Source organism: Lactuca virosa, chromosome 5 (genome assembly GCF_052849685.1).
Source record: "Lactuca virosa cultivar CGN04683 chromosome 5, Lactuca_virosa_CGN04683_v6, whole genome shotgun sequence".
NCBI lineage: Eukaryota > Viridiplantae > Streptophyta > Magnoliopsida > Asterales > Asteraceae > Lactuca > Lactuca virosa.
The window spans coordinates 375,174,762-375,199,925 of NC_136430.1; the positions used below are offsets into that span (position 1 = coordinate 375,174,762).

The 25,164-nt window shown below is 38.4% G+C and overlaps 1 protein-coding gene across 1 annotated transcript; it reads right to left on the minus strand.

Moving 5' to 3' along the window:
* Positions 1-23,112: 23,112 nt before the first annotated feature.
* Positions 23,113-24,885, minus strand: LOC145117385 (threonine synthase 1, chloroplastic-like). Its single transcript, XM_079053680.1, has one exon. It carries the CDS (start codon positions 24,782-24,784, stop codon positions 23,270-23,272), a length of 1,515 nt encoding a protein of 504 aa, XP_078909806.1. The 5' UTR covers positions 24,785-24,885; the 3' UTR covers positions 23,113-23,269.
* Positions 24,886-25,164: the final 279 nt, after the last annotated feature.

The window sequence follows — 25,164 nt, forward strand, 5'->3', positions numbered from 1 at the left end:
TTAAAGAAAAATCCCACTAGTAACTTATATAATATTTTATTATTATTATTATTATTATTATTATTATTATTATTATTATTTTAATGGTTAGTCCCCACTTCAAAGTTCCTACTCCCCACTACCATCTAACATTCTCTCTCTCTCTCTCTCTCTCTCTCTCTCTCTCTCTCTCTCTCTCTCTCTCTCTCTCTCTCTCTCTCTCTCTCTCTCTCCTTTTTTTAACCTAGAAGCAATTGCAAGAACTCAAAGAAGCCAAAAATATACACCATTAGCACAAATAACCGAACAAGTTTACAGATTGTTAGAATCTAGCACAACAATCGTCGTCGTAAATTTAGCACAAACGCAAAGCAAAGCACCGATGTCGGCCTACTGAAACGGTAACGCCTGCCACCACCTAAGTCTTGACGCTACTCATCACCGTCTGATCTCGCACACCACCTTTGCCGGAAAGTGTGTGAGTTTATTCCAACGATCGCTTTTGATTTTATGTTGCTTTTTCAGAATGTGTTCCAATGAAATGAGTTTTTTTTATGTTTATGAACTATGAACTGATTCCGAAATCATGATGTGTATGAAATGATTCACAATGCTACTTTATACTGTGAAATATGATTTTTTTGATTTTTAGTGGTATGAAATTATACAAATGTTATACTTTGAAATCTAATTTGTCTGATATGTGTAATAGTTTTGTATGAACTGATTTAAAATGTTATTAAGAATGTTATGAAGAGAGGAATAATATATATGAACTTAATAAAAGGATTATCCAGGGAGCTATTTAACACCCTTTTCAGATCTACTATTGACCCATATAATTAGAATCATGATAGGTTAGGTTCAATTTTATGATTTAAATGGGTTAGTGGTGCTTAAAAGAACTAAAGATGAGAGAATAACTACTTTATGTTTAATAGGTTATGTTTTAATTTTCATTTTCTTCTTTTCTGGTTATTTTTTACAGTTCGAACTTATACCGAAGATTGCCTATCTCGAATTAGGTTTGTTTAATTTCAAAATCCATATCTGATTTCATCTTCCGGTTCTTAGCATTCATCAACCATCTTCACCATGACCATCATCAGTAAAGTTTTAATGTTATTCAACTTTTTTATTACTTGAATTTTTTTCATTAACTTTTACAATCAATGGTCAACACAATCAATTGTCAACAGTCAATGGTCAACTGTGCACCCCACTTAACTTTCGGGATGGATCCACCATTGGTTGTGGAGGTGCCACATCGGCCCTTCTACACCGTTTTTGATCCCATAACAATGAGTCTAAGAGATAATTGATGGGTTTTGAGCATAACATACAATCCTTATGTGCGCATTCAACCCTAATATATTGGGTCTATGTTTTCTCTAATTGAACATACAAGTATTGAACATCAAAAGGAAAAACCCTAAAAGGTGTATACTATTTTCCAAATTAATAACATAATATAGTAAACATACCTTTGATTGTTATGTAATAATAACAATGTGAATCCAAGAGTTCTTGAAGCTTGAGATCAAGTGTCACACCTCTAATGAATCACAACTAAAACTTAGCAAGAGGATGAGAGAGGAGAGAGAGGGGGGAGAAGCTCTTAGAAATTCAGTTATCCTTCTAGGGATATGGTGGCCGAAATTGTGAATGGGTGAAGCCCTTTATATAGTGAGGTAGCTTAGAGTCAAAGTTAGATTTTAGGAGGAAACCCGAATTCCCTTAGCTTGAGGCCTAAGCGGCCCAAGAACTCTCATCCAATAGGCCTTGGACGAAATTTCTAGGGTCTTCCTAGAAGTTTTCGTCCAACCCTTCTAGGGAGGTTCTAGAGCCCAATTCCTCAACTATCAATAAATTGTCAAACAGCCCCTGCACTTTTAATTAATACAATTAATCCAAAAATTAATTTCAATTAAATTTTGATTAACTATTAATTAAATAATATGATTTGTAATTAATATATTATTTTCATAATATATTAATAAATCATTTATTACAATTTATTATTCAAATAATAAATTCAACCTCTCTCCAAAAGTCATCATGTCTAGTTGCTAGTTATGATGGCAACCAAAAAGGACTGTGCTACTATCAATTTAAATATATACCAATTATAGTTATGTGCTTAGTCACCTAATCTAACAATAATCGTCATGACATTATTCAACATTGACAACTTCTGTCCTAGTTGGACTAATGAGACCCACCAACAAAAATGATATGATTATGCAATCCATGCTAATAATCCAAATCATGTAAATCATGATTTTCATCAAACTTCATGCATGCATGCAAATCATGCCAATCTTTGTCAATATGAATCTAACAATGCTACTCACGCAAATATGTCACCTTTTTAATTATTCATGGATGACGAATAAGATTACTCAATTATTAAATTGGCATGATTATTAAATATATACCAACTCATAAATATAATTGGAATGTCAAGAAATTTCCAACAAAAAATATCATAAATTATTTGGTGCCATTGATTGTTAGAACCTCATGATATGATGTTAGAACATAGTAATTTTGTAACAATACATTAATGTGAAATTTAAGCAACAGCGTCTCATCAAGTCCCAATCTATATATCATGTTATTTGTAAAATTACTTGACTCACCTCATTGGTAGGATGATGATCTCGACCGCAATCTATAATAATGATAAATCTAAAATAACATTTAAAGCAAAATCCAACTCAAATACCTACCATCAAGATAAATTACCATTATTAGAAACTGGCAAATAGAATATCCTAAATAGAATGCGGTTATACAGGAATTCGTATTATATTAGTAGTACGGTTCAAATCAACAAATCGTACTCTTTTAGTTATTATTGACAAAATAAAGTAGGATACGGTTACTAAAGTTATCTAAACAATTAACGACATGAGTTTATTGTTTAACACTCTTAAAAAACACCCCCACGATTTTTAAAATGTGTCTGTTTAATAGATGAATTTTTTTTGTTCTCCAAACAAAAGTTCTTCTTGAATATTTTTTATATAATATATTATGAACTTTTAGAAAAGAAATTTTAAAAAATAAGGTTGTTTAGTTATTATATTTTAATTTAAAAGGACAAAATTACATAAATAGTCATCGTGGTTTACCAAAAGTCACAAACTCATTGTTTTTACGCACTAGTTTCTAAAACTTGCATAGTTGGTTCTGATCTAAGACTTCTTTACCCTTTTTATTTTCTTTTACCTTTATTATATTCAGAACACAATTATAAATTATAGCCTAACATTTAAATTATCAAAATTCTTTAATACAAATATAAGTGAGTAAAAGGGGTTAAACCTATAGAAAACACGTTAAGTGTTTTTTATATAACGGCTAAAAGAATTTCATATAAAAGAAAAACAAGCCTTAGCAAGCTGCTACATGAGTAAATGTACAATATGCTAAAGAAAAAGGGAAAAAAAGTTGTAACACAGGAATCAAGTCGATTTGACCGGGCATCATATACACTTCGGGCGTGTTCGGCAAAACTAGTGGGTAGTTTGTAGCAGGTAGCGGGTAGCTTGTAGCTTGTTGCGTTTTGTTAAACGCTACATGAAGTAACATTTGGATTTGAAGCGTTTTGATTAAACTAAACGTTAGAAGCTTGTAGTGCCAAATGCGGCTTTCTGTTTTAAACGAAACGTTTTGTCAAACGCTACAAGCTAGAAGCTCTCAAATGCTCCAAAACGCTCCGTGCCAAACACACACTTCTACTGTTGAAATTTTTAGGTCACGTATCCACACACGAAAACAAATCGCCGGGCTAACTCGAGCTTTGATAGATTTGCTATAGAAACCAAAAGAAGGCACAACATTGGAGGAGCACCTCATCTTACTATTTTAGTGAATTATAAAAAATAAAATAAAATAAAATTTAAAAATATTGTTGTTAAGGGTAAGAACGACTTTTTAAAGGTGCTTATGTTTGTATATAAACAAAGAGATAATTTTTTTTTGTTCTCTATATCAAAAATCTTCTTGAAAGTTTCTTATATAATATATTATTAACTTTTAGAAAAGAAATTTTTAAAAATAAGGTTTCTTAGCTATATACTTTAATTTAAAAGGACAAAATTACATAAATAATCCATATGGTTCATCAAAAGTCGAGTTGTTTAGCTATGAGACTTTGCATAGTCGGTAAAAAAAATTAAAAAAACACCCCACCTCACCTCAATGATTTTTTAAAAGTGTCTATGTTTTTATATAAACCAAGAGATGAATTTTTTTGTTCTCCAAATCAAAAATATCATGAAGGTTTCTTATATAATATATTATGAACTTTTAGAAAATAATTTTTTAAAAATAAGGTTATTTAGCTATCATGTTTTAATTTAAAAGGACAAAATTACATAAATATCGTCTACGGTTTAACAAAAGTCATAAAATTAGTCTCTACTCATTGTTTTTTAGGAATATGGCCCTTACTGTTATAAACTTGCATAGTTGGTTTTGATCTATATAAAAAGACTTCTTTACCCTTTTTATTTTCTTTTACCTTTGGTTTTGTTTAAATACAATTTACAAGAAAAAAAAAACGAAATTAGAAAACACCCCACCCCACTTATATCTGGTACCCCCTCACTCAAATTTTAAATTAAAAAAGCTTGATTCACCTTTGATAGTCAAATTTACCAAGATGTAAATAATCTATATGAATATATTATAAAAATACCACAACAAACTTCTAAGAACAAGGAACCAAGTTCACCAAGACCGATTTTTAGTTTGTATCTACAGTTATGAAAATATACATTGATCGAAGAGCCCAAAAGCTAAAAGTGAATCCAGTTTGTAACCAAAAACTTCTAAGCGTACAGAAACACACCAAATATTTATTTCAATTTGTTCTTTTACTTACCCCTTTACGACAGTTGTTTGTGTGGTGCATATCCCTCCAAGAAATGCATAAAATATTGATTATTAGATGAAATCGAACACATATTCAAGAAATAGATTACCAAAACTGATTATGAGATGATCATGTACTGAAGAACATATATTCAAACTAAAACACACCAAAAGTGATTTCGAGAGGAAATCAAACAAAATCCTATGAAATCATTTATGAAAAATCAATTATTAGATGATTGTGTGTTGAACATATGTTCAAACCTAAAAGACATCAAAAACTGTTTACCGGATGAAGACTAATTGTAACATCCATTTTCGGGTATAATTTTTATTTGAGTTGAATTGTTTAACTCATAAATTTTGAGGAACTATGGTGACCACGACATGGTGAAGGAGGATCTTCACGACACGGCCACAACATTATTTGGACACACATTCTTGATTGACCGCGACGTGGTGGCGGCTGGGGCTTAAAACCCTAGACCCCGGGATTAGAGCCATATTTAAAGGATTTACTTCTTGGGTTGGCTTATTTGGTAGCCTTTATCCTCTAAGAAACCTTTCCTCCCAAACCCTACCTTCAATTTGTGTATTTTGAGTGTTTGAGCTTCTTGTTGTGAATGTTGAAGGAAGAAGGAGTCCCCTTTGTTGCTTAAGTACTTGGTTACAACTTAGATCCACCATCTTCATCACATTTCTGACCATTTTGAGGTACAAAGCTTCATCACAACATTATTCATCACTTTATGATATTTTTGGTCCAAATCTTCATGTTCTTGGAGTTTGAGTGAACTCCAGAACCCCTTGATGCATTATATGACTTCTGGACCTTGTTGGTTATTAGAAATGTTACTTACATGACCTAGTTTGGTGTCCATGCACTTGGTGTGTGCATTAAGAACTTAGGTTTTGAGGTCTTGACTTATTTGGATGTCCTAAAGGATAAATTTGGAAACTTTATCCATCAAGACCTTTAGAAGGATTAGATATGAGTCTTTGAACATTGGAGATTATGGATTAAGGGCTTAACCTATTAAGTTGTTATGGCCAATTCCCACGATGTGGTGTTCTCCTTGCCACGACGTGGTGGCGGGTTACACCCGCGACTGTTTTGTCATGTAGTTGCCACGACATGGTCTGTGGTTGGCCACGACATATTGGTTGTCCATTGACTTTGACCATTGACCGTTGACTGTTGACCAAGTTGAATTTTGGTTCATTTGAGGGTTTAGGTTGTTGACCAAGGAATCGCCTCTAACTGATGTATAGGTGGTTCGTAGTACCGGCCTTTACTTCTCTGTGAGTTGTGGTGTTTATCTACTCGACTGCAAGGTGAGTTTTCTCACTATACTTTATACTAAAGTATGGATCCTTTATATGTTAGGGTGTTGGTATGATGTAGGAGTCTGTTAGGCATGTAGATTTTTCATAATTTCATTTTCTTGTCTTTTTAGTAGTTTGTTGTTATATACATATGTCGACATATTATGGATGGGTTGAGGTGGGCTAACTGTGTGTTGAAGGCCAAGATACATGGACGGTCCAACTTTATGTTGAAGGTCCAAGGAGGGTGGTCTAGGTTTATGTTGAAGTCCTAAGGAGGGTAGTCTAGTTTTATGCTGAAGGCCCTAGTGGTGGTCCAACATTGTGTTAAAGGCCTTGTATGCATGCATTGTATGTGTATTGTTGTGTGAGTTATTTTAGGGAACTCACTAAACTTTGGCTTACAATTGTTGATTTAAATGTTTGAGGTACTTCTAAAGATTGGGACAAAGCAAAGACATGACTGTACACTATCCCGAAGATTTCATTATTTTGAGAGATGTTATGTTACTCTACTCTGATTGATTCCATTTTGTGAAACAATTGTCTTTATGGTGTTTGACATTTTTGAAAATGGCTTCTATTTCTCTTTTAAAAATTGATAATTTTCGCCATGGTTTTGGGACGTTACACTGATACAAATATGAAGCTCCAAATAAGTTTACAAGTATGGATCGAATACCCACTAGGTGTAACACATCAAATTTCAACCCAAATTTTTCATTTTTAAATTACCCAAAAATATTGTTCATAAGTCAAGTCTTCGGAAAACATAAGTGTCAAATACAAATCGTCACAAAATATCAGAGTGGCACAAAATGCCAAGTCACATATTTCCCAGCGAGTGTGTACAATCAGACATTCGCCTTCCCGCAATCATAGGAAGTAGCTGAAACACATATTGTTGAGAGAAAAACTTTGAGACACACTTGAACAAACGTTAGAACAAGTATAATTGCGGAATAGTTTATCTCGAAGGATCTAAAATCTCAACAATAATATTAATAAGTTAGAGTTAGAAGGTTAGAAAGTCAGTTGCGGAAAAGTAAAGAAATGTAAATGACAACAATTGTTATATCAAGTATACACATAAGTTGATTCATAACGAGGAATGCATTCATACCAAGTTAGTAAGTGAGATCAAATTTAGTGATTAAGTCACAAGTGACTTGCTCCGAAGAGAGATTGTATTCAATTATGTTTTAGTGAATTTTGAGAGTAAGGAGAGATGCGTAATCAGATAGAGAGATAGAAAAGATAGCATCAAAAGTTGTATTGAATAAGAGAGAATGAGCTCTATTTATAGAGTCTCAAGAATTACACTAGATCACGTCTCTAAGAGTAGCCATGCAAGGCATACTGGACAATAGAGAGTATTACAATAAAAGTAGACAAAGTAAAGTAATCTAGTAACTAAGAGTGACTGCGGTTGATGATGACTGCGGGTGAGGCTGCTGATGAAACCTTGACTGCGGATCCTTGTGGGCTGCGGTAGCTGAAGTTCAAAAGGGTCACTTTTCATGATTCAACAATTTCCCCCTACGTGACCTCTTTAACTTTTCTTCAGTTGTCAAGTTTTAGAAACTTGATCAGTATCCACCAAAATTTCCTGATATTTTCCAACCAGGTGATCCTTCTCAAAATCTCAAACTTGACTTCGACAGTTGTGTGTTTTGACTTTTCAACTGCGGTTCGAGAAACTTCAATCTGCTTCCTTGTAAGGCGGTTCACGGCAGTCAACGGAATGAAGTATTTGGTATCATTGAGTTTCCGTTTGAAGATGACTCCGAGGTCTGGGAAGTTTGTTGCACCTAGGGATCTTTCTTGGAATCCTTCAGTTATCATCGGTGCGGGGTCAAGTGGTGGAAGATCAAATTTTGTGGCTAGGATGGGGTGAATGTCTGCATCAATTTTGGCAAAGTCGCAGACAGTTTCCTTCAAGAAAATAATTGCCCTTTCAAGTGCTATCTTCATCTTCGGATGCTTCTCAGACTTGTTCTGGAACACCTTGGCTATCAGAAAGACTTCTTCGGGGTTCATGCATGGGAAGTCAGCCTGGGTGCGAACATAGTCCTGATTCCTCCTTGTGAGAGTGTATTGGATGAAGTCAGCTTTCATGAACTTCCGAAGTTTGTAGTTCTTGACTGCGGATGGCCTATCATTAGACCAGATTTTCTCTATAGAAGACGCATGTTTGGCATAGAATCGATTAAGTCTTTCGAATTCCATAGGCAGTCTCTTGTGGTCAGGTAGGTTGCGGTCAAATGGCTCAAATACTGTGAAGTATTTAGCATTGGGAGAGATTGGAACATCCCAATAACCATCAGAGGGGGGTTCAGCATAGGTAAGGTATGGTTTGTAGTCATCATCTAGGAGTCTGCGGTGGGGATTGATCCAGGAATTTACTAAGGATTCATCCATAGTAATGTCGAATCCGTTTTCTCTCCAGATGATCTCTGCAAACTTGGCTGCTTTCCAATTTTTTTCTTTTGTTGCGTTGCAGGGGAGTCATATGAGTGTTCGGATGACATGTTGGATGCAAGATTTTTGAAGTGGGGAGGGGTCTCTGGTCGCTCAGGAGAAGGGGTTTTTTGAGTGATCTCCTTTTGCGGTGGAGACTGATGCGGTGAGGGAACTCTTTCAGTTATGATGGGGGGACTTTGATGCTGAGAAAGGCTGTTGGAATGATGGTCTTCTTCCTCACTTCCCCCTCTTGAGGAATGCAACACCGGAGCATCCTCAAGCCATTGTCTGAGACCATCTACCTTGGCATATACTTCCTGGAACTGTGCTTTAAGAACATCATCCAGTTGCTGATTGTTGGGAATGGCGGTGTTGAAGAGCAACCGGTGAATCTCCTTTGTGAGCTGAAGAATTTCGGGGCCATGGAAGTTTGAAGATAAAGATCGTTACAGTCTGTTGATGGTAGCTTGAAGGACTGCGATAGTGGACTCATATGCAGTGTGAGTCTCATCGATCAGTTTTTGAGATTGAGTTGCCTGGTCTGCAATGGCTGCTTGTAAGTCTTTCTTGATTGCGGACACCTCAGAGATGAGGCGCTCCGCAGCAGCCATGAATTGCTTGTGGTCAGCTTGGCGACTTATATCCAGGGATCGGATTCCCATTTCAACCTTCAGGGAAATACACTCAGCAGCCAATCTTTCACGGTTTTCCAGTCTTTCAATGTGTTCGATCAAGGACTGCGGTCCGGGATTGTCTTCTGGTTGCGGTTGTGTTGGCTTAACCGCAGCTAGAATCTGATCGACTTTAGCTTGCAGACTTAAAAATTCCTTTCTGGTCACCGCATTCTTCTTCTTCTTCTTCTTTTTGGCTTTTGGCTTGGAGGTTGAGTGGTGAGAACCACTCGATTCTTCTTCTTCATCAAAAATCATTAGATCATCATCAGAAGGGTGAGGTTGATTTACCTCATTTAGATCAAAATCGTCGAAGCTGAATGTGGGAGCTGAGCTAACTTCGACTGCGGTTACTTCTTCTTGAGAATCACGAACAGAAGGAGTTGGAGTTTGAACTGGAGGGAACTTGGTTGTACCTTCACCACCATGAGTGGACTGAGCCTTGCGGATCGTCTCAGCCATTTCGGTCATCCACTCTTGTACTTTCAGAATGGTGGTTACAGTGTTGGCATTGTTGATTGCGTCCGCCCAATACTTAGCTACAGATTGAATTTATGTTGCTTTTGCTGCAGTTGCTTGGTTTGCTGATCCTTCCTTGCTTGGAATGCCCTACGGAAAGCGGCATACTTCTTGATATCGGACTCAGATACAGGAGTGTAATGTAACCATGAATCATTCGATTTATCTCCGTCAAATCCTTGGAATCGCACCGAAGTGTCCTCCGGGTTCACGGATCCTTGCACATTAGTGCTCACCGTGCTTAAACCACCTGGAACAGATGTAAGCAGAGTAGGATTTCCTGAGCTTCCTTGGTCTCCTTGACCCGTGGTCAAGTCTGGCCTCGGCTCAGTTCTGGCAAGGGCGGAAGAAGTGCCCTGCGGTTGGGAAGGTGTTTGCAGTGTTTGGGTGACAGTAAAAAGTATGGAGTTTAACTCCTCAGGAGAAAAGAAGTGAAGTCGGGAAGCCCTGGAGACCTTAGGGCGAGAACCAGTGTCATCTCCTTGGGAGTGAACTGGGGGTGAGTCTCCACGATGAGGTGAAACAGACTCACTTTCTGAGTCTGAGTGGTATTCGATTGTGGTGTTGAATGGGTCTGCGGCCACCCCAAGGACTACCGAAGCCTTTTAAGAGGCTGAGGTATCAGTCCGGTCACGCATTTGGCCAGTGGGATCGGTTTTTCTTTTCTTAAGGATAGTTATGGGTTGTGCATCCTCATCAGAATAACTTTCAGAGGATTTGTCATTTGAGGGTACAGTTTGGGTGATTTTGCGTTTCTTTGAGGGTTCAGTTGGTTTGGGAGCATCTTTCTTTGGGGTTCTTTGTTTCTTAGAGACGTTGTGGGGGCCTTGATGGGCTGAGGCTAACTTCTTTCGTCTTTGTGAAAGATTGGAAAGAGTAGTGGAAGATGGGACTGCGGTACTACTAGGGATGGTGAGTGCGGATGTGGCTTGTAGAGGCGGGGTAGAAAGGTATGGGCTAATACCTTCCGTAGCCTCTATATGGTCTGTGCCATTAGGGGTTTCAAGTCCAAGTGATGTCAAAATGTGGACTGGTAGTCGTCTTATAGGTCCGAAGATAGATTGATCTTTGGAGGGATTGTACCATTTGAGGTCTTTGGTGATGAAGAGATTGGTGTCGTTGCCCATGCTAATTCCTGCATCCGCATGAAGATCTGAGATGCACAGAGACCAGAACCTTGCAAATGTGAGTTCGGTAGGGTTTTCTCTTGGGCTCTCTTTGGGAATGTACTGCAGGAAATCATCACACAAGATCTGACCGTAGTTGACCTCGTGGCCAGTGAAAATGCTCCATACCAGTTCCAAAATCTTGAGACCCATATTGTCAGTGCCTCCGGTTTGGCCTGACAGGCTGCGGATGACAAAGTGACAAACGAATTGCCACACCGCAGGCAGTTGATTCTTCTTGAATTCCCCAATTCCTTTGATCTTTTTCTGGTAACCCATTTGGTAGAGAGCTGAGAGAATGTCGGCCATACTTGGAGTGAAAATCTTGGTTGAAGGATGAACCAGCAGATTAATGGTGTTGAGAAATTTTTCTTTGTTCAGAATGACCAAGGAATCGTTCACTAAGTTCAGATGCACCTCTTGAGGGTTCTCGAGGGGTCTGTAAGCAGAGAATGCACACTTGAACAAGGTTGAAAGAGGAATTACGTCGGTGAATGCATCAAAGGGTCCAAACAGAGGGTGATTGGTCAAGAACTTGATTATTAGCTTGATCGGAGCATTGTAGGAGGAATGCTCTTCGAACACAGCCCTAAAATTGCTTGAAGCAATCGTAGGCATTTGATTTCTTGTTTCAGAATCAGACCCAGTTGGGTTTGCAGAGGCAGAAGCCTTGGAGATTTTCTTCGAGATGCCTGATTTCACCATTGTTAAGAGAATAAGAAAGGTTGCAGAAACAGAGTGTAAGAAAGATGGAGAGAAGGTTCAAGGTTCAGAGAGCGTAAACTGTTCTTGGGGAAGAAGAAAGGGTTTTATAGGAATGGATTTGAAAGGTAATTGATTTTAACCTGGGTGAAAGTAAATAAGGTAAAAAACGTTTGGGGGTTTTACTGCGATTTGGAAGATGAAATCTCAGCCACAGATTATGAAAAGGTTTAAATTATTTTTTTTTGTTTGGATTTACTAAAAAAGGGTTGCAATTAATGAAGTGTCAGACGTAAAACATCACGTATGTGATCGTGTGGTGAGGGTGGAGTTAATCCGTTGTACAAAAGAGAAGTTGTAATGAATTGGACGTGTTGGGGAAATAGGAAGGGACAGGTTAAAAGGATTAGTTTGTGGGAAAATGCTCTTTTTGTCATCATACCTAAAATAGGTCTGACACAAGGTTTTTCAAAAAGAGAATGAGACAGTTACTCAAAGAATGTTTTTTTTTGTTAATGATTTTCTTATTTAATGAAGGATAATTAAATAGCACACCATGAATCAAGAATTAATGAAACAGTTGAGAAATTATCAATGTGGTTGCGGATTGAGACTTCATTGCGGATGGATCAATTGTCATTGCGGATGGATCAGATGTCATTGCGGATGGATCAGATGTATGACTGCAGTAGAAGAACTGAGGAGAACACTTGAATAAAAATTAGTAACAACAAACAATAAGGACCATTGAGAGATACATATGATATATGGCTGCGGTACAAAGACTGCGGTACACAGGATATACCAAAACCATCTATCATAAGTAACTTCAGTTAGGACCGCAACAGAGACCAAGGATGGTCCGCGGTACCTATCAATTCAAGAAGAATTGTGGGTCCGGATTCATCATTCCTAACATTTGTAAGAAACTGTTGAGCTTTGTAGAGTCAAGTGCCTTTGTGAACACATCAACAATCTCTTCATGAGTATGGAAAAAGATGAGTTCAATGTTACCTTTCAGGATGTGCTCTTTGATGAAGTGATACCGTAGTTCAATATGCTTTGTCTTGGAGTGCTGAATTGGATTGTGTGAAATAGCTATAGCACTTTCAGAGTCACAGTAAATTGGTATCCGCAACATTTTGTATCCGTAGTCCATAAGTTGTGTTTTCATCCATAGGACTTGTGAACAACAGCTGGCTGCGGCCACATATTCAGCTTCTGCGGTAGACAGTGATACACAACTTTGTTTTCTAGATGACCAGCTGACGAGTCTTCCACCCAGAAATTAACATCCACCTGAGGTGCTTTTTCGATCTAGTCTGCATCCTGCATGATCCGCGTCTGTGAATGCTTGAAGGCTGAAGTCATTGCCTGCGGGGTACCATAATCCAAGAGACTTGCTTCCTTTCAGGTATCATAGTATTTGTTTGGCTGCGGTCATGCGTGACACTTTAGGGTCAGCCTGGTACCTTGCGCATACACCTGTTGCAAAGGCAATGTCTAGTCGGCTTACGGTGAGGTACATCAATGAACCAATGATACCTCTATAAGTCTTGTGATCCACTGATTCGCCCGAGGGATCAACAGATATCTTATATCCGAAGGCCATGGGGACCTTAGCCGAAGAGCAGTTGTCTATTGAATATTTCTTTAATAGTTCAGTGGTGTACTTCTCCTGATGAGTGAAAACCCCTTGCGGAACTTGTTTTACTTGAAGTCCTAAAAAGAAGTTGATCTCTCTATTCATGCTCATTTGGAACTTGTTGGTCATGAGTTTAGCGAATTCATTCACCATTTTTTCATCAGTTGATCCGAAGATGATATCATCCACATATATTTGTACAAGCATAAGGTGATTACCATTTGCTTTTCTAAATAAAGTGGGATCAATCACTCCTCTTTTGTAACCGGACGAGACAAGAAATTCAGAGAGAGTCTCATACCACACTCTTGGGGCTTGCTTTAGACCGTAGACTGCTTTTTCAAGTTTGTAGTAGTGGTTTGGGAATTGAATACTTTCAAATCCTGGAGGTTGCTGAAGATAAACCTCTTCTTTTAATTCCCCATTGAGAAAGGCACTTTTTACATCCATTTGGTGTACCTTGATGTTCTTGTGGGCTGCATACGCTAAGAAGATTCGGATGGCTTCCATTCATGCCACCGGAGCATACGTTTCATCATAGTCAATACCTTCAAGTTAACTATAACCCTTTGCAACTAGCATTGCCTTGTTTCTGACTACCGCACCAGATTCATCCAGTTTGTTTTTGAACACCCATCTAGTACCAACAATGGTATGACCCTGCGGCTTCGGGACGAGCTGCCATACTTTGTTTCTTTTGAATTCTTCTAGCTCTTCTTGCATTGCGGATATCCAGTCGGGTTCTAGTAATGCTTCTTTGATCGTTCAGGGCTCGACCGAGGAAATAAATGCTGCATAGTGACAATGATCAGATAAGTCCTTGGAAGATCGAGTCTGGATACCTGCGGATGGGTTGCCAATGATTTGTCCTGGTGGGTGGTCCTTCGTCCATACGTGTAGACGGGGTTGCAGATAATCAACAGCTGCGGTAGATGGAATGTCTTCGGTGTCGGAAGACTCTACGGTTGGAGATAGCAGTTCCCCTTGGACTTGAGAACATCCTGCTGAATTATCTTGAACTGGGAAGGTGGGATTAACGTTTTCCTGGGCAGATGGTGCAGGTTCCCCCTGGATTGCAGAAGGGAGTTCCCCTTGACCCTTAGAAGGTTCCCCCTGGATTTCGGATGGGAGAGTGATAATTCTTGAGTCTGTTCTTGTGTCAATGTTCTCTATGTTTTCATCATCTGAGTCGGAAGAAACGTTGGATGGTAATGATGCTCTGCGGCTGGGAACTTGAGCTTCATTAAGTACTGGAACCTCGATGGTTGTTGCCTGATCCAGAGTAGAGCTTTCCCCCTCAACCGGCGAGGTGGAAGTATTGAGAGATGCTACTTCGGATAGAGATGGACCAGATACATCAGCATGCTGCTGTTGAGCTTCCCGAGACACAAGAACTTCAGATAGTTTGGTTGTTTCTACAGGGTCGAAGAGATCATCATAGTTTACTTTAACTAGGTTTAATGGACCTGAAGAGGCAGAAATATCACTTTCTAGGATTGCTGTGGTTTCAGTCGATGGAGCGCTGTTGCGGATGTGATAGTCATCAAATTTCACATCGAAGCTTTCAATGATTAGCCTTGTACGTCGAATGAGAACCCTGTAAGCAACTTTGTTAGTGGAATAGCCAAGGAAGATGCATTCATCGGACTTCAGTGCAAACTTGTTAAGATGATCTTTGTTGTTAATCACAAAACATCTACACCCAAAGATGTGAAAGAAGCGGACATTTGGCTTGCGGTTGTTAAGGCCCTCATACGGTGTTTTGCTAAGTCGCTTGCATACAATACTTCGATTATGCACAAAGCATGCGGTGGCCACTGCTTCGGCCCAGAAGTAGAGAGGAAGGTGTGCGAAGTTGAGCATGGATCTGGCTGCTTCTACTAGAGTGCGGTTCCTTCGCTCTACTACCCCATTTTGTTGCGGTGTGTAGGGAGCGGAGAAGTTGTGAGTGATACCCTTTGAGACCAAGAAACTGTTTAGGAGATGATTAGTAAACTCGGTTCCATTATCACTTCGGATGCGTCGAACGGGCAGCTTGATCTGGAGTTCTATCTCCTTGATGAAATTGATGAGAATCTGCGGTGTTTCTGACTTGAGTCTGAGAAAGAAGACCCATGTGAAGCGTGTGTAGTCATCTACTATAACCAGTATGTATTTCTTGTGATGGAGACTGGCTACGGTGGATGGACCGCAGAGATCAATGTGCAAGAGTTCCAGTGGTTCAGAAATTGAAGAGTCAATCACCATGGGGTGACTTGCTTTGGATTGCTATGCAGGACAGAGAGTATCATTGCTGAACTTGAGAATAGGGAGTCCTCTGACTAGTTCTCCAGTGACCAAATTGTTGATGTATCTGAAGTTGAGATGAGCTAGCTTGCGGTGTCATAGCCAACTGACTTCGGATACTGCTTTGGATAGGAAGCATAACTACGGTTTGCCTATGATCAGAGAGACATCCAGAGGATACATAGTACCTTCGGATCGGGACTTGATCAGACATGTGTTCCTATCACTTGTCATTAAATAGAAAAATTGATCATCAAATTCAACTCGATGGCCTGCCTTACATAGTTGGCCAACACTGATGAGATTGTGTTTAAGGCTTTCTACATAAGCAACCTTTTGAATAGAGAAGTTTTCAGTACTAAGAACACCATAACCTCGGATTATCCCATTCGCATTGTTGCCGAATGTAACATTTCCACCGTTGCAAATTGGCCTGAAATCCTGAAGGTATTCTAACCTTCCGGTCATGTGCAAGGAGCAGGCACTGTCAATTAACCATTCATCTTCTTGTTCCTCCTTGCACAAGGCCTGAAAATTACACGGTTAGTTTAGGCATCCAAACTAGTTTGGAGCCAGGGACAAAAGGTGAATTTTTGAATGGTGCATGAACCGAGGTTGCAGGGACGGGTTTCGTGTCAATGTTTAATCCTAGTCCTGGGTGTTTGTGAGATTTTGGAGTGTTGTGTCTTTTTGAAAAATTACGAGGTTTCTGAATCCAACTAGATTTGACATGAGATGAACCATTCTGACAGCTACATTGACATTGACAAGTTGAAGTTTTGTCTTTTGTTCTGACACCATGTTTGGTCAGCGGTCCAAATGGTGAGTTGGACTTGTGACCGGTCCGAGATTGGTAATATCTGACAATGGTGCTGTTGGACTTCTGAAAAGTTTGTTTTGGAAAAGGTTTAGCACATGTAGATCTTTGGGACCTTTTTATTGGTTTTGGTAAAATACCCTTCCACTTGTTAAAGTTCTGATGTGATTTTAAAAGTGTTGGAGTGGGTAAGATACCCTTCCATTTCGGATCATCTGAGGAATAGATTTGAAAGCCATTGCTTCCAAAAGACCTTTCTTTCATTTGGGTTGTGTCAGAAGAGTTTGGAATGACTGATGAAACTGTACATTCCTTTTTGCATGTTTTCTTGATGGGAGAGTTTTTTGAAAAATAGTGTGAGAAAACAAATTTTTCTGGACTCTTAGATTTTGGAAATCTGATATGCCTTTTGTTTTTCGAAAAGTTTTGTCTATTTGTGCTTCGGGATCGAATTTCTTCTTTGAAAGCCTTTTTAGCTAAGGTTTTTGGAGAACCACAGTCAATGGTGTTCAGCTGCGGTTTCCTGGAAACCTTTGAAAATTTATGAAAACGAGGGCTTGAGTCATCCGAACTTGAAGATTCAGGGATCTGAGAACATTGACCCACTTCAAAGTTTTCTATGGGTAATTCATGATGAATTGGTTGAAGAGTCACATAGCCTTTATTTGAGAACTGTGGTAAAGATGATTTGACTACCGCAGAGTAAGTCTGTGTTGGGACTTCAGTGGGACTTTTGTAGGACTTCTGTGGCTCATGACTACAATGAGAGACACTGCGGTCTGAGGGAAGTGATGGGAAGTCTTGCGAGACTTCAGGACCCTCAATAACAATTTCTTCATCAACTACGGATGAGGTTTGAGAATTTGGGTAGATTGTGCCACAGATAGGAATTTGATCACTTGTGTGACCCGAAACCTCAGACACAATTTCCTCAATGACACAATTATTGCTTAGATTATGAAGTCTACCGAAGTGTGTTCTGATGTCTTCGGGAAAAGTCTTGTCATTGAACGGGAAATGAAATTCTCGGTCCGGAGGGACATACAGTCGATCTTTGTTAAACCGGGGTGAGGAATCCATTGCGGTAGGATATCCATTTGACCAACCCCAATTGTATGTATTGTCCACGGTTCCATTATTTACCAAATTTTCAATAGCTTCATTCTCATTGAACAAATTTTCTATTAAAAGATTTAAGCGTACAATTTCACTCTGAGCTAAATCTTTTTGGTTCAAAGCTATCTTTAGTTGTGTTTCACTTAACATTCTTGCATCTTTTTCTAACTCTAAGTCCTTTTCTAACATAGCCATTTTGAGTCTTTTGTTATCCAATCGTCCTCTCACGTGGAACATCTCTTGGGACGCAATGTTCTTCTCATCTAAGGCTTTGTTATAGTCTGTAAGGACGGCAGCACACGTGTCATTAAGATTGTCTATGAAGGGTTGACAATCATGCATGCTATAGTTAAGAGTTTGAATCATGAGTTTTACCTGTTCGACGATGCTTAGAGTTCCATCCTTTGACATGTAGCAGTAGTTCTTTTCAAACTTTGTAGACCCATCGTCATCAGCAGTTGCCAGCATGCAGATTTTCCCTTTCCTTTAATACTGCTGATGGTTTCTTCTTCATCTCCAGATGACCAAACTTGGTGGTCTCTTTTGACATGGGCTACGTATGCCCTTGCCTTTTCCTTATCTTCCAATTCTTGAGCCATTCTAAGGTAGAATGCTCTGTCTTTTACTACATTGGACTTACAATCTCTTGCAAAATGATTCTCTTTGTTGCATTTGTGACAAATCACAACATCAGTTTTGTCTTCTGAGGGAGTACCGGAGTCAGTGGTTTGAGTAGACTGCGGTGCCTCCTTTGGTTGAGTATTTTGAGATTGCGGTGGTGGATGAGAACTTTTGGGATAACGAGAATGGTTATTCTGCGGGTTGAAGTTACGGTTGAATGGAGGTTTGTTGAACTGCTGATTCTTGCGAAAGGAAGGAGGTGGTAGTCGATTGAACTATTGGCTAACCAGAGCAATAGCCTTCTGAAATTCTTCTTCATCATCATACTCTGAGTCAGCTTCGTATGACTGCGGAGGAGTGTCATACGAGGGAGAGTAGGATTGATTATGTGGAGCTTGTGCTATGAGAGCAAGTGGTCCTCCGAAGTCAGCACAGTCTTTGAGTACGGTGAATTCTTGTGCTTGCAGTTCTCCGTAGAGCTTGTAGAGAGACAAAGAGTGAATTTTTCTATCTCCTTGGACCATCATCTTAGCCGTAGTCCAATGTCTTCCCAAACCATTAAGAAACTGAAGATTTGTTTCATGGTTACTGCGGATGGTGCATGCATTGGATAACTTCGTGACTATCAAGTTAAACCTTTTGAAGGAATCTTCCAAACTTTCTCCAGTAAGAGCTTTGAAATTGTTGAACTCATTGAGTGCGGTTGTAAGCTTCTTATCTTGTGCTTGTTCTGAGCCTTCGTACAGATTCTTGAGAACTTCCCAGATCTCTTTTGCTGATTTGCAATTTATGATAATATCGAAGTTGTCAGGAGCAACTCCACAAGAGATTTCATAAAAAGCAACAACATCATTTTCCATTTTATCGAGATCATCCTTGGTGGGACGGTTCATGACTGGTTGACCTCCTCCTAGTCTGGCTGTAGCGCCGTCAGTTTGGACTGGTGTAAGAACTGGGACATGTGGTCCTTCTTCTACGGATCGCCATACATCTCTACCAAGTCTCCTTAAGTATCTTTCCATTCTCTGAGACCAGTGATGATATTCATTTGCCACCAATATTGGGGCTCGATTAGAACCACCAACACTGTTGGAGACATTCAGAGATAACGATTGTGCCATATTTCCTTGTTTTTTTTTTTTGAAAAATTTTGTTTTTAAGAAATGAGCTTCAGTGGTATAGAAGGCCCTTTGAAAATCAGAGTTATGTTTTTCAAAAAGCAACCACTATGGCTCTGATACCAATTGTTGAGAGAAAAACTTTGAGACACACTTGAACAAACGTTAGAACAAGTATAATTGCGGAATAGTTTATCTCGAAGGATCTAAAAGCTCAACAATAATATTAATAAGTTAGAGTTAGAAGGTTAGAAAGTCAGTTGCGGAAAAGCAAAGAAATGTAAATGACAACAATTGTTATATCAAGTATACACATAAGTTGATTCATAACGAGGAATGCATTCAGACCAAGTTAGTAAGTGAGATCAAACTTAGTGATTAAGTCACAAGTGACTTGCTCCGAAGAGAGATTGTATTCAATTATGTTTTAGTGAATTTTGAGAGTAAAGAGAGATGCGTAATCAGATAGAGAGATAGAAAAGATAGCATCAAAAGTTGTATTGAATAAGAGAGAATGAGCTCTATTTATAGAGTCTTAAGAATTACACTAGATCACGTCTCTAAGAGTAGCCATGCAAGGTATACTGGACAATAGAGAGTATTACAATAAAAGTAGACAAAGTAAAGTAATCTAGTAACTAAGAGTGACTGCGGTTGATGATGACTGCGGGTGAGGCTGCTGATGAAACCTTGACTGCGGATCCTTGTGGGCTGCGGTAGCTGAAGTTCAAAAGGGTCACTTTTCATGATTCAACACATATAATCAACAACTGTAAGCACGAAGCTTAGTGAGTTCCCCAAGATACCACATACAACACAACATAAATAAACAACATATTTCCACTTGTCATTTTATTGTATTTTTCATTTTATTAGATTAAAATTCCACATTTAATATGTAAGGTAATATATATGTAAGGTATTTATTAGAAATGGTTTATATATGTAATGTATTTAATGTATTAAAGTCTCATTAATTTAAATAATTTAAAATTTTTCTCATTTTTCTTATAAATTAAAATTTCTCAAATTGTTAAAATTTCATATTTAACTTTATTTTAAATAAACTCATGTAATATATGGTCTCACACCTAGTTAATTAATAAAAGATTATGAAATGATGTTGCTTTTTGAATACATGCCTAATAAAAAATGGATCGTTTCATATTTGGTAACTTTAACATATTTTTTAAATCGTTTTTACAATATGTGAAGAACTTCATCTCTAGAATCTGGAATTACAGGTTTTGATTGGCTTTTTGGCAGACAAGATGCTTTGTATGTGTCTTGATCGGAATTTATGGATTGATATCATGGCGATGATTGCTCGAGGACTTTTCTATCTTAACCTAGATTCATGATTGAAGATTATAGACTATTCCCCAATCTCATTTCCTGCAGATATGCCTCTATCTCTTCTCAATTTTCCGACGTATTAAAATTGACATTATTAAATAATTTAATTATTTATGTGGTACACTTACAAGAAGTGTGTTAAGTTTTGTTAGGATGGGTGCCACCTTGGTTGATGGGACCTACGTTGAAAAAAATGTCATTGTGACAGTTGGAGCTCTTATTAGCAAAACATAGGGATCCTATTTGGCCAGATGTGTAGAAAAAAATCATTTGTGTATTTAAGTAAATTGATTATTTTTATGCAATAAAAATGACGTTTTGTTCACAGAATGTTTTTGGAATATGTCAAAGAGATGAGAATACATAGAGGAATTCCATTCCATTTTACTTGGTTTGCCAAATGGATGGAACTAAATAACCTACGAATAATGGATTTCATTATACATAGGGGTGGGTGGAAGAAATTCAATTCAATTCGATTCTTCCTTTTTATTAAAATGACCAAATTACAATCATTATTAACTTTAAGATAAGTAAAAAAGGAAAATTACAAAAATTCTATAACATTCTACTTTCTTTTTCATGATTAACCTTTGATGTAACCAATTGCTTCTACATTTTTCACTTTCGACCTTTTATAGTATCTTACTTCCATCTACTTCGACCTACATTACTTTGGAACCACAAATATCCGAACAAACCGTAAAAGCACCGACCACACCACTTTAGCTCGCTGCGAAGCACGAGAATCACCCACTAGTTAAAAATCAAATATGACCCAAAAATGGATATCTAATTGTGTCTTATTTTCTAAATCTAAAACAACCAAATCGAATCCTTATTAGTTTTATTTAAAGGAAAATCTTGTTCACATCCATTTTCATCAAAGAATGAAAGAAGGTTTTTAATGATCGTCTTATTTTTTTTTATTGAGAATTTGTTATTGGCTCACAACCTTCAAAGCTTCAAAGTATTGAACATGCTAAGGGGAAAAATGTTGACATTTTGCAAGAAGCATAATATGTTGAAACTTCCCTTCAAAAGATCTTAAAGCTAATACAAAGTCAACATATTTCTGTAAAAGATTGTGCCTATACAAAACCCTTGAGACTACCATTATTTTTTTATCGATTTGTTTGGATTTTCGTGATTTTCGTGCTGACTATAAGATGGTGGAGAAGGAGATGAAGATGGTTTCTAAGGAACCCAATAATAGGGATGGTCACCGATGAAAGAATGGGATGGGTGCTAGGTTGTATAAATGAGAGAAATATAGATAGATAGAGAGAAAATGATATGTTTGCCAATTTTAGATCTAGAACATAATATGTTTATAAACCATAAGCAACCCTTTTTCTCCTTAGAGTCTACCACCCATCATCATTAATCTTTCTTAAACCCTAACCATAGCATTGTCGACTCTCTTTGCTTTTGATAATCAAAGACCCACATGTCCGTCTTGTTCAAGACCGACTAGTTTCTTCCTTGTCAATGTTTCCTAAACCACCATCACCATCGTTGTTAAAACCAACAAGATTTTTTCAAAATGAAGCTCATGTGATTCACCCTTTTAACCTCATCACAATTTCCTTTCTTTCCATTCATGTTTCATCTGCATGCTGAATTAGTTTGATAACTACAATATGGGTCATGGCCTCATAAGGAGAGAGAGAGGCACCATCTTCCTTTTTAATTATAAACAATTTAAAGAAAAAGATAAAAGTCATAGAAGTTATATTGGTAAATTCATGAAAACTTAACGTTTAGTTTTAATGGTGTTAGCCATAAGCACTTATGATGCAATGTTTTCCATGCAACAAATTCTTGATAAGGACATATGTGGTATTTTTTTGCAAAGCAAAGGGAACATTTTTGTAATCTTGTCTTAAGAATTTGAAAATTAACATCTGGTTTTTGTATATTGTGTTGGGTTTATGCTTTTATTTGAGGCAATGGCTCCATTAGTCCTTTTTGTCCTAGCCCATGGATATATTTAAAAGTTTCAAATTCTTGTTAGCGAGAAAATGACTCGTGATAGAGGAATTTGTCTAATACTATATGATATTCATAAATTTGTCTAATACTATATGATATTCATAAATTTATTTTGTTTGTCAGGCTTCTTTTCTTTATTTTCTTATTATTAAAGTATATTTTAGATATACAAATACTCATTATATATATATATAAAAAATCCCTTGAGTTTCTTTCACTAAAAATTATAGACAGCCCCAATAGCAGAGTCTGAATTTTATAATTTATAATTTATAATTTTATATTTCTGTAAAACTTATAATTAATAATTTATTTCGTTGACTCCGGTATTTATTTTCGCCAAGCGCCTCTTTGACTCAGCTACTAGTCGTTAGTCGTTACGACGTTACCTACCCCTCGTTGACTCCGTTAACTTTTTCGTTACTGTGTTTTACATATTTTAACAACGAATAAAATATTTTTGTAATATATTATACCAGATTTTCCCATAAAGTATACCAATTACAAAAAACGACTTACATGAGTTCAAGCATCCTGCAAGTTTTACTTGTACATACAGCATTACAACGTGTACAACGTCGAATACTCATCGACTTCATCGACTACTATGAAACCTTTTTAAGATGCTTCTTCAGGACGTCCATGACAGCTCCGTACTCCGCCGCCACCTCCGCCGGCGGATTTGCAAACTTGGAAGCTATTTCTTTTATCGACTTTGAATGATAATCGATCTTCGCTTGAGTAAACTTCAATCCATGGGCAGTACTGACCACCACCGTCCGATCATTCTTCCCAATCACACCTCTCTCCCGGAGCTTCATCAGAGCCACCAGTGCCACCCCGGTGTGAGGACAAACAAACATCCCGGTTGAGTCTGCCACGGCCATCGCATCCATCAGCTCCTCCTCTGTCGCCTCCTCCACTATTCCATCGGAGTTCGTTAAGGCATACACTGCTCTGTCGATGGAAACAGGGTCTCCGATTTGGATAGCGGAAGCGAATGTGGTGGTAGCTTTCACCGGAGAAAAGTTTTTCCAACCGGATTTGTAATGGAGGTAAAGCGGATTTGCGTTTGCAGCTTGAGCGCAAACCAGCCGTGGAATCCGATCTACTAAACCTAGTTCTTGACACATTTTAAAACCTTTGTAAAATGCGTAAATGTTACCTAAATTTCCTCCCGGAATTATCACCCAATCCGGAACTTCCCAATCAAATTGCTGCAAAATCTCGATCGCCGCCGTTTTCTGACCTTCTAATCGCAAACTATTCAGTGAATTCGCAAGGTAAATCGGTAATTCAGACGTAATTTCTCGAATTAGTTTCATGCATCCATCGAAATCTGTGTCCATGCTTAATACAAAAGCTCCATTTGCTATTGGCTGAACTAATTGCGCCATTGAGATCTTATTTGCTGGTAAAAATACTATCGACGGAATTCCGGCAGCGGCGCAGTAGGCGGAGAGTGCGGCGGAGGTGTCTCCGGTGGAAGCGCAGCCAACGCCGACCAATGGTTTATTCATTTTACGGAGGCGATTAACTTGGCTAACTAAAACAGTCATACCTAAATCCTTGAAGCTTCCGGTGTGACTAATACCACAGTGTTTCACCCATAAATCATTCATGCCGCCGAGATGATGCTTTCCGTAACGCTCAGCCCAAAAGAGGTTGGAGTTGCCTTCGAAGGCGCTTATGATATCGTCGTTGTCAATTTCCGGCAACACCCATTCTTTTTTGGACCATACGCCGGAGCCGTACGGCCAGGTGGTGCGGCCGACTCGTGAGTCGAAGAGTGTTCGCCAGTATTTCCCGTCGAACTGTTTCAGAGCCTCCATGTCGTGTTGGACATCCAACAGGCCACCGGAGCGGCTCCTGTAGATAATATCGTCGAGGGAGTAGCATTCCTCGGTGACGGCGTTGAAGGGGACATATTTGGCGGAGAACGGAAGAAGAGAAGGGATCGACTGACGGTTGTTACCGGAAGTGGTTGTCGTGATGATAGGTGGTGATGAGGTACAACTGATGGTGGTGGGTTTTGACGAACGGAGGTTATGGAAGTGGCGGCAAGGTGGTGGAGGGTGGCGATGTTTTGGGAAGAAGGTGGTGGCCGGAGCTGAAGCCATATTCGAGAGAAAGGGGAGTGGGTGGTGGTGAAGAGTCAGGTGCTCGTACTTTTATCTAAAATCGGATATCGGATATTAATTAAGATATAAGAACATATGAATCACATGAGAAATAAATATTCATTTATTGAATTTATACTAGAAAGGTTACCCGCTACGCGGGGTTATATGACAGACATAGGAAGTGCAAGGATGAAAAGTCTGGGCTTTGCCCCGGACAAAAAATGTAAAAGTTTTGACTGCAAGGACCAGAAATGTGAAAATGGCTAAAAAATTAAAAGGATAGGAATTAGCAACTTTTTAGAAAAGAGATCAAAGTTGTCAAACCATTAAAGTTTTGTGGCCAAACTTTAAATATTAAAAGGTTCCAAAAAAGTGTA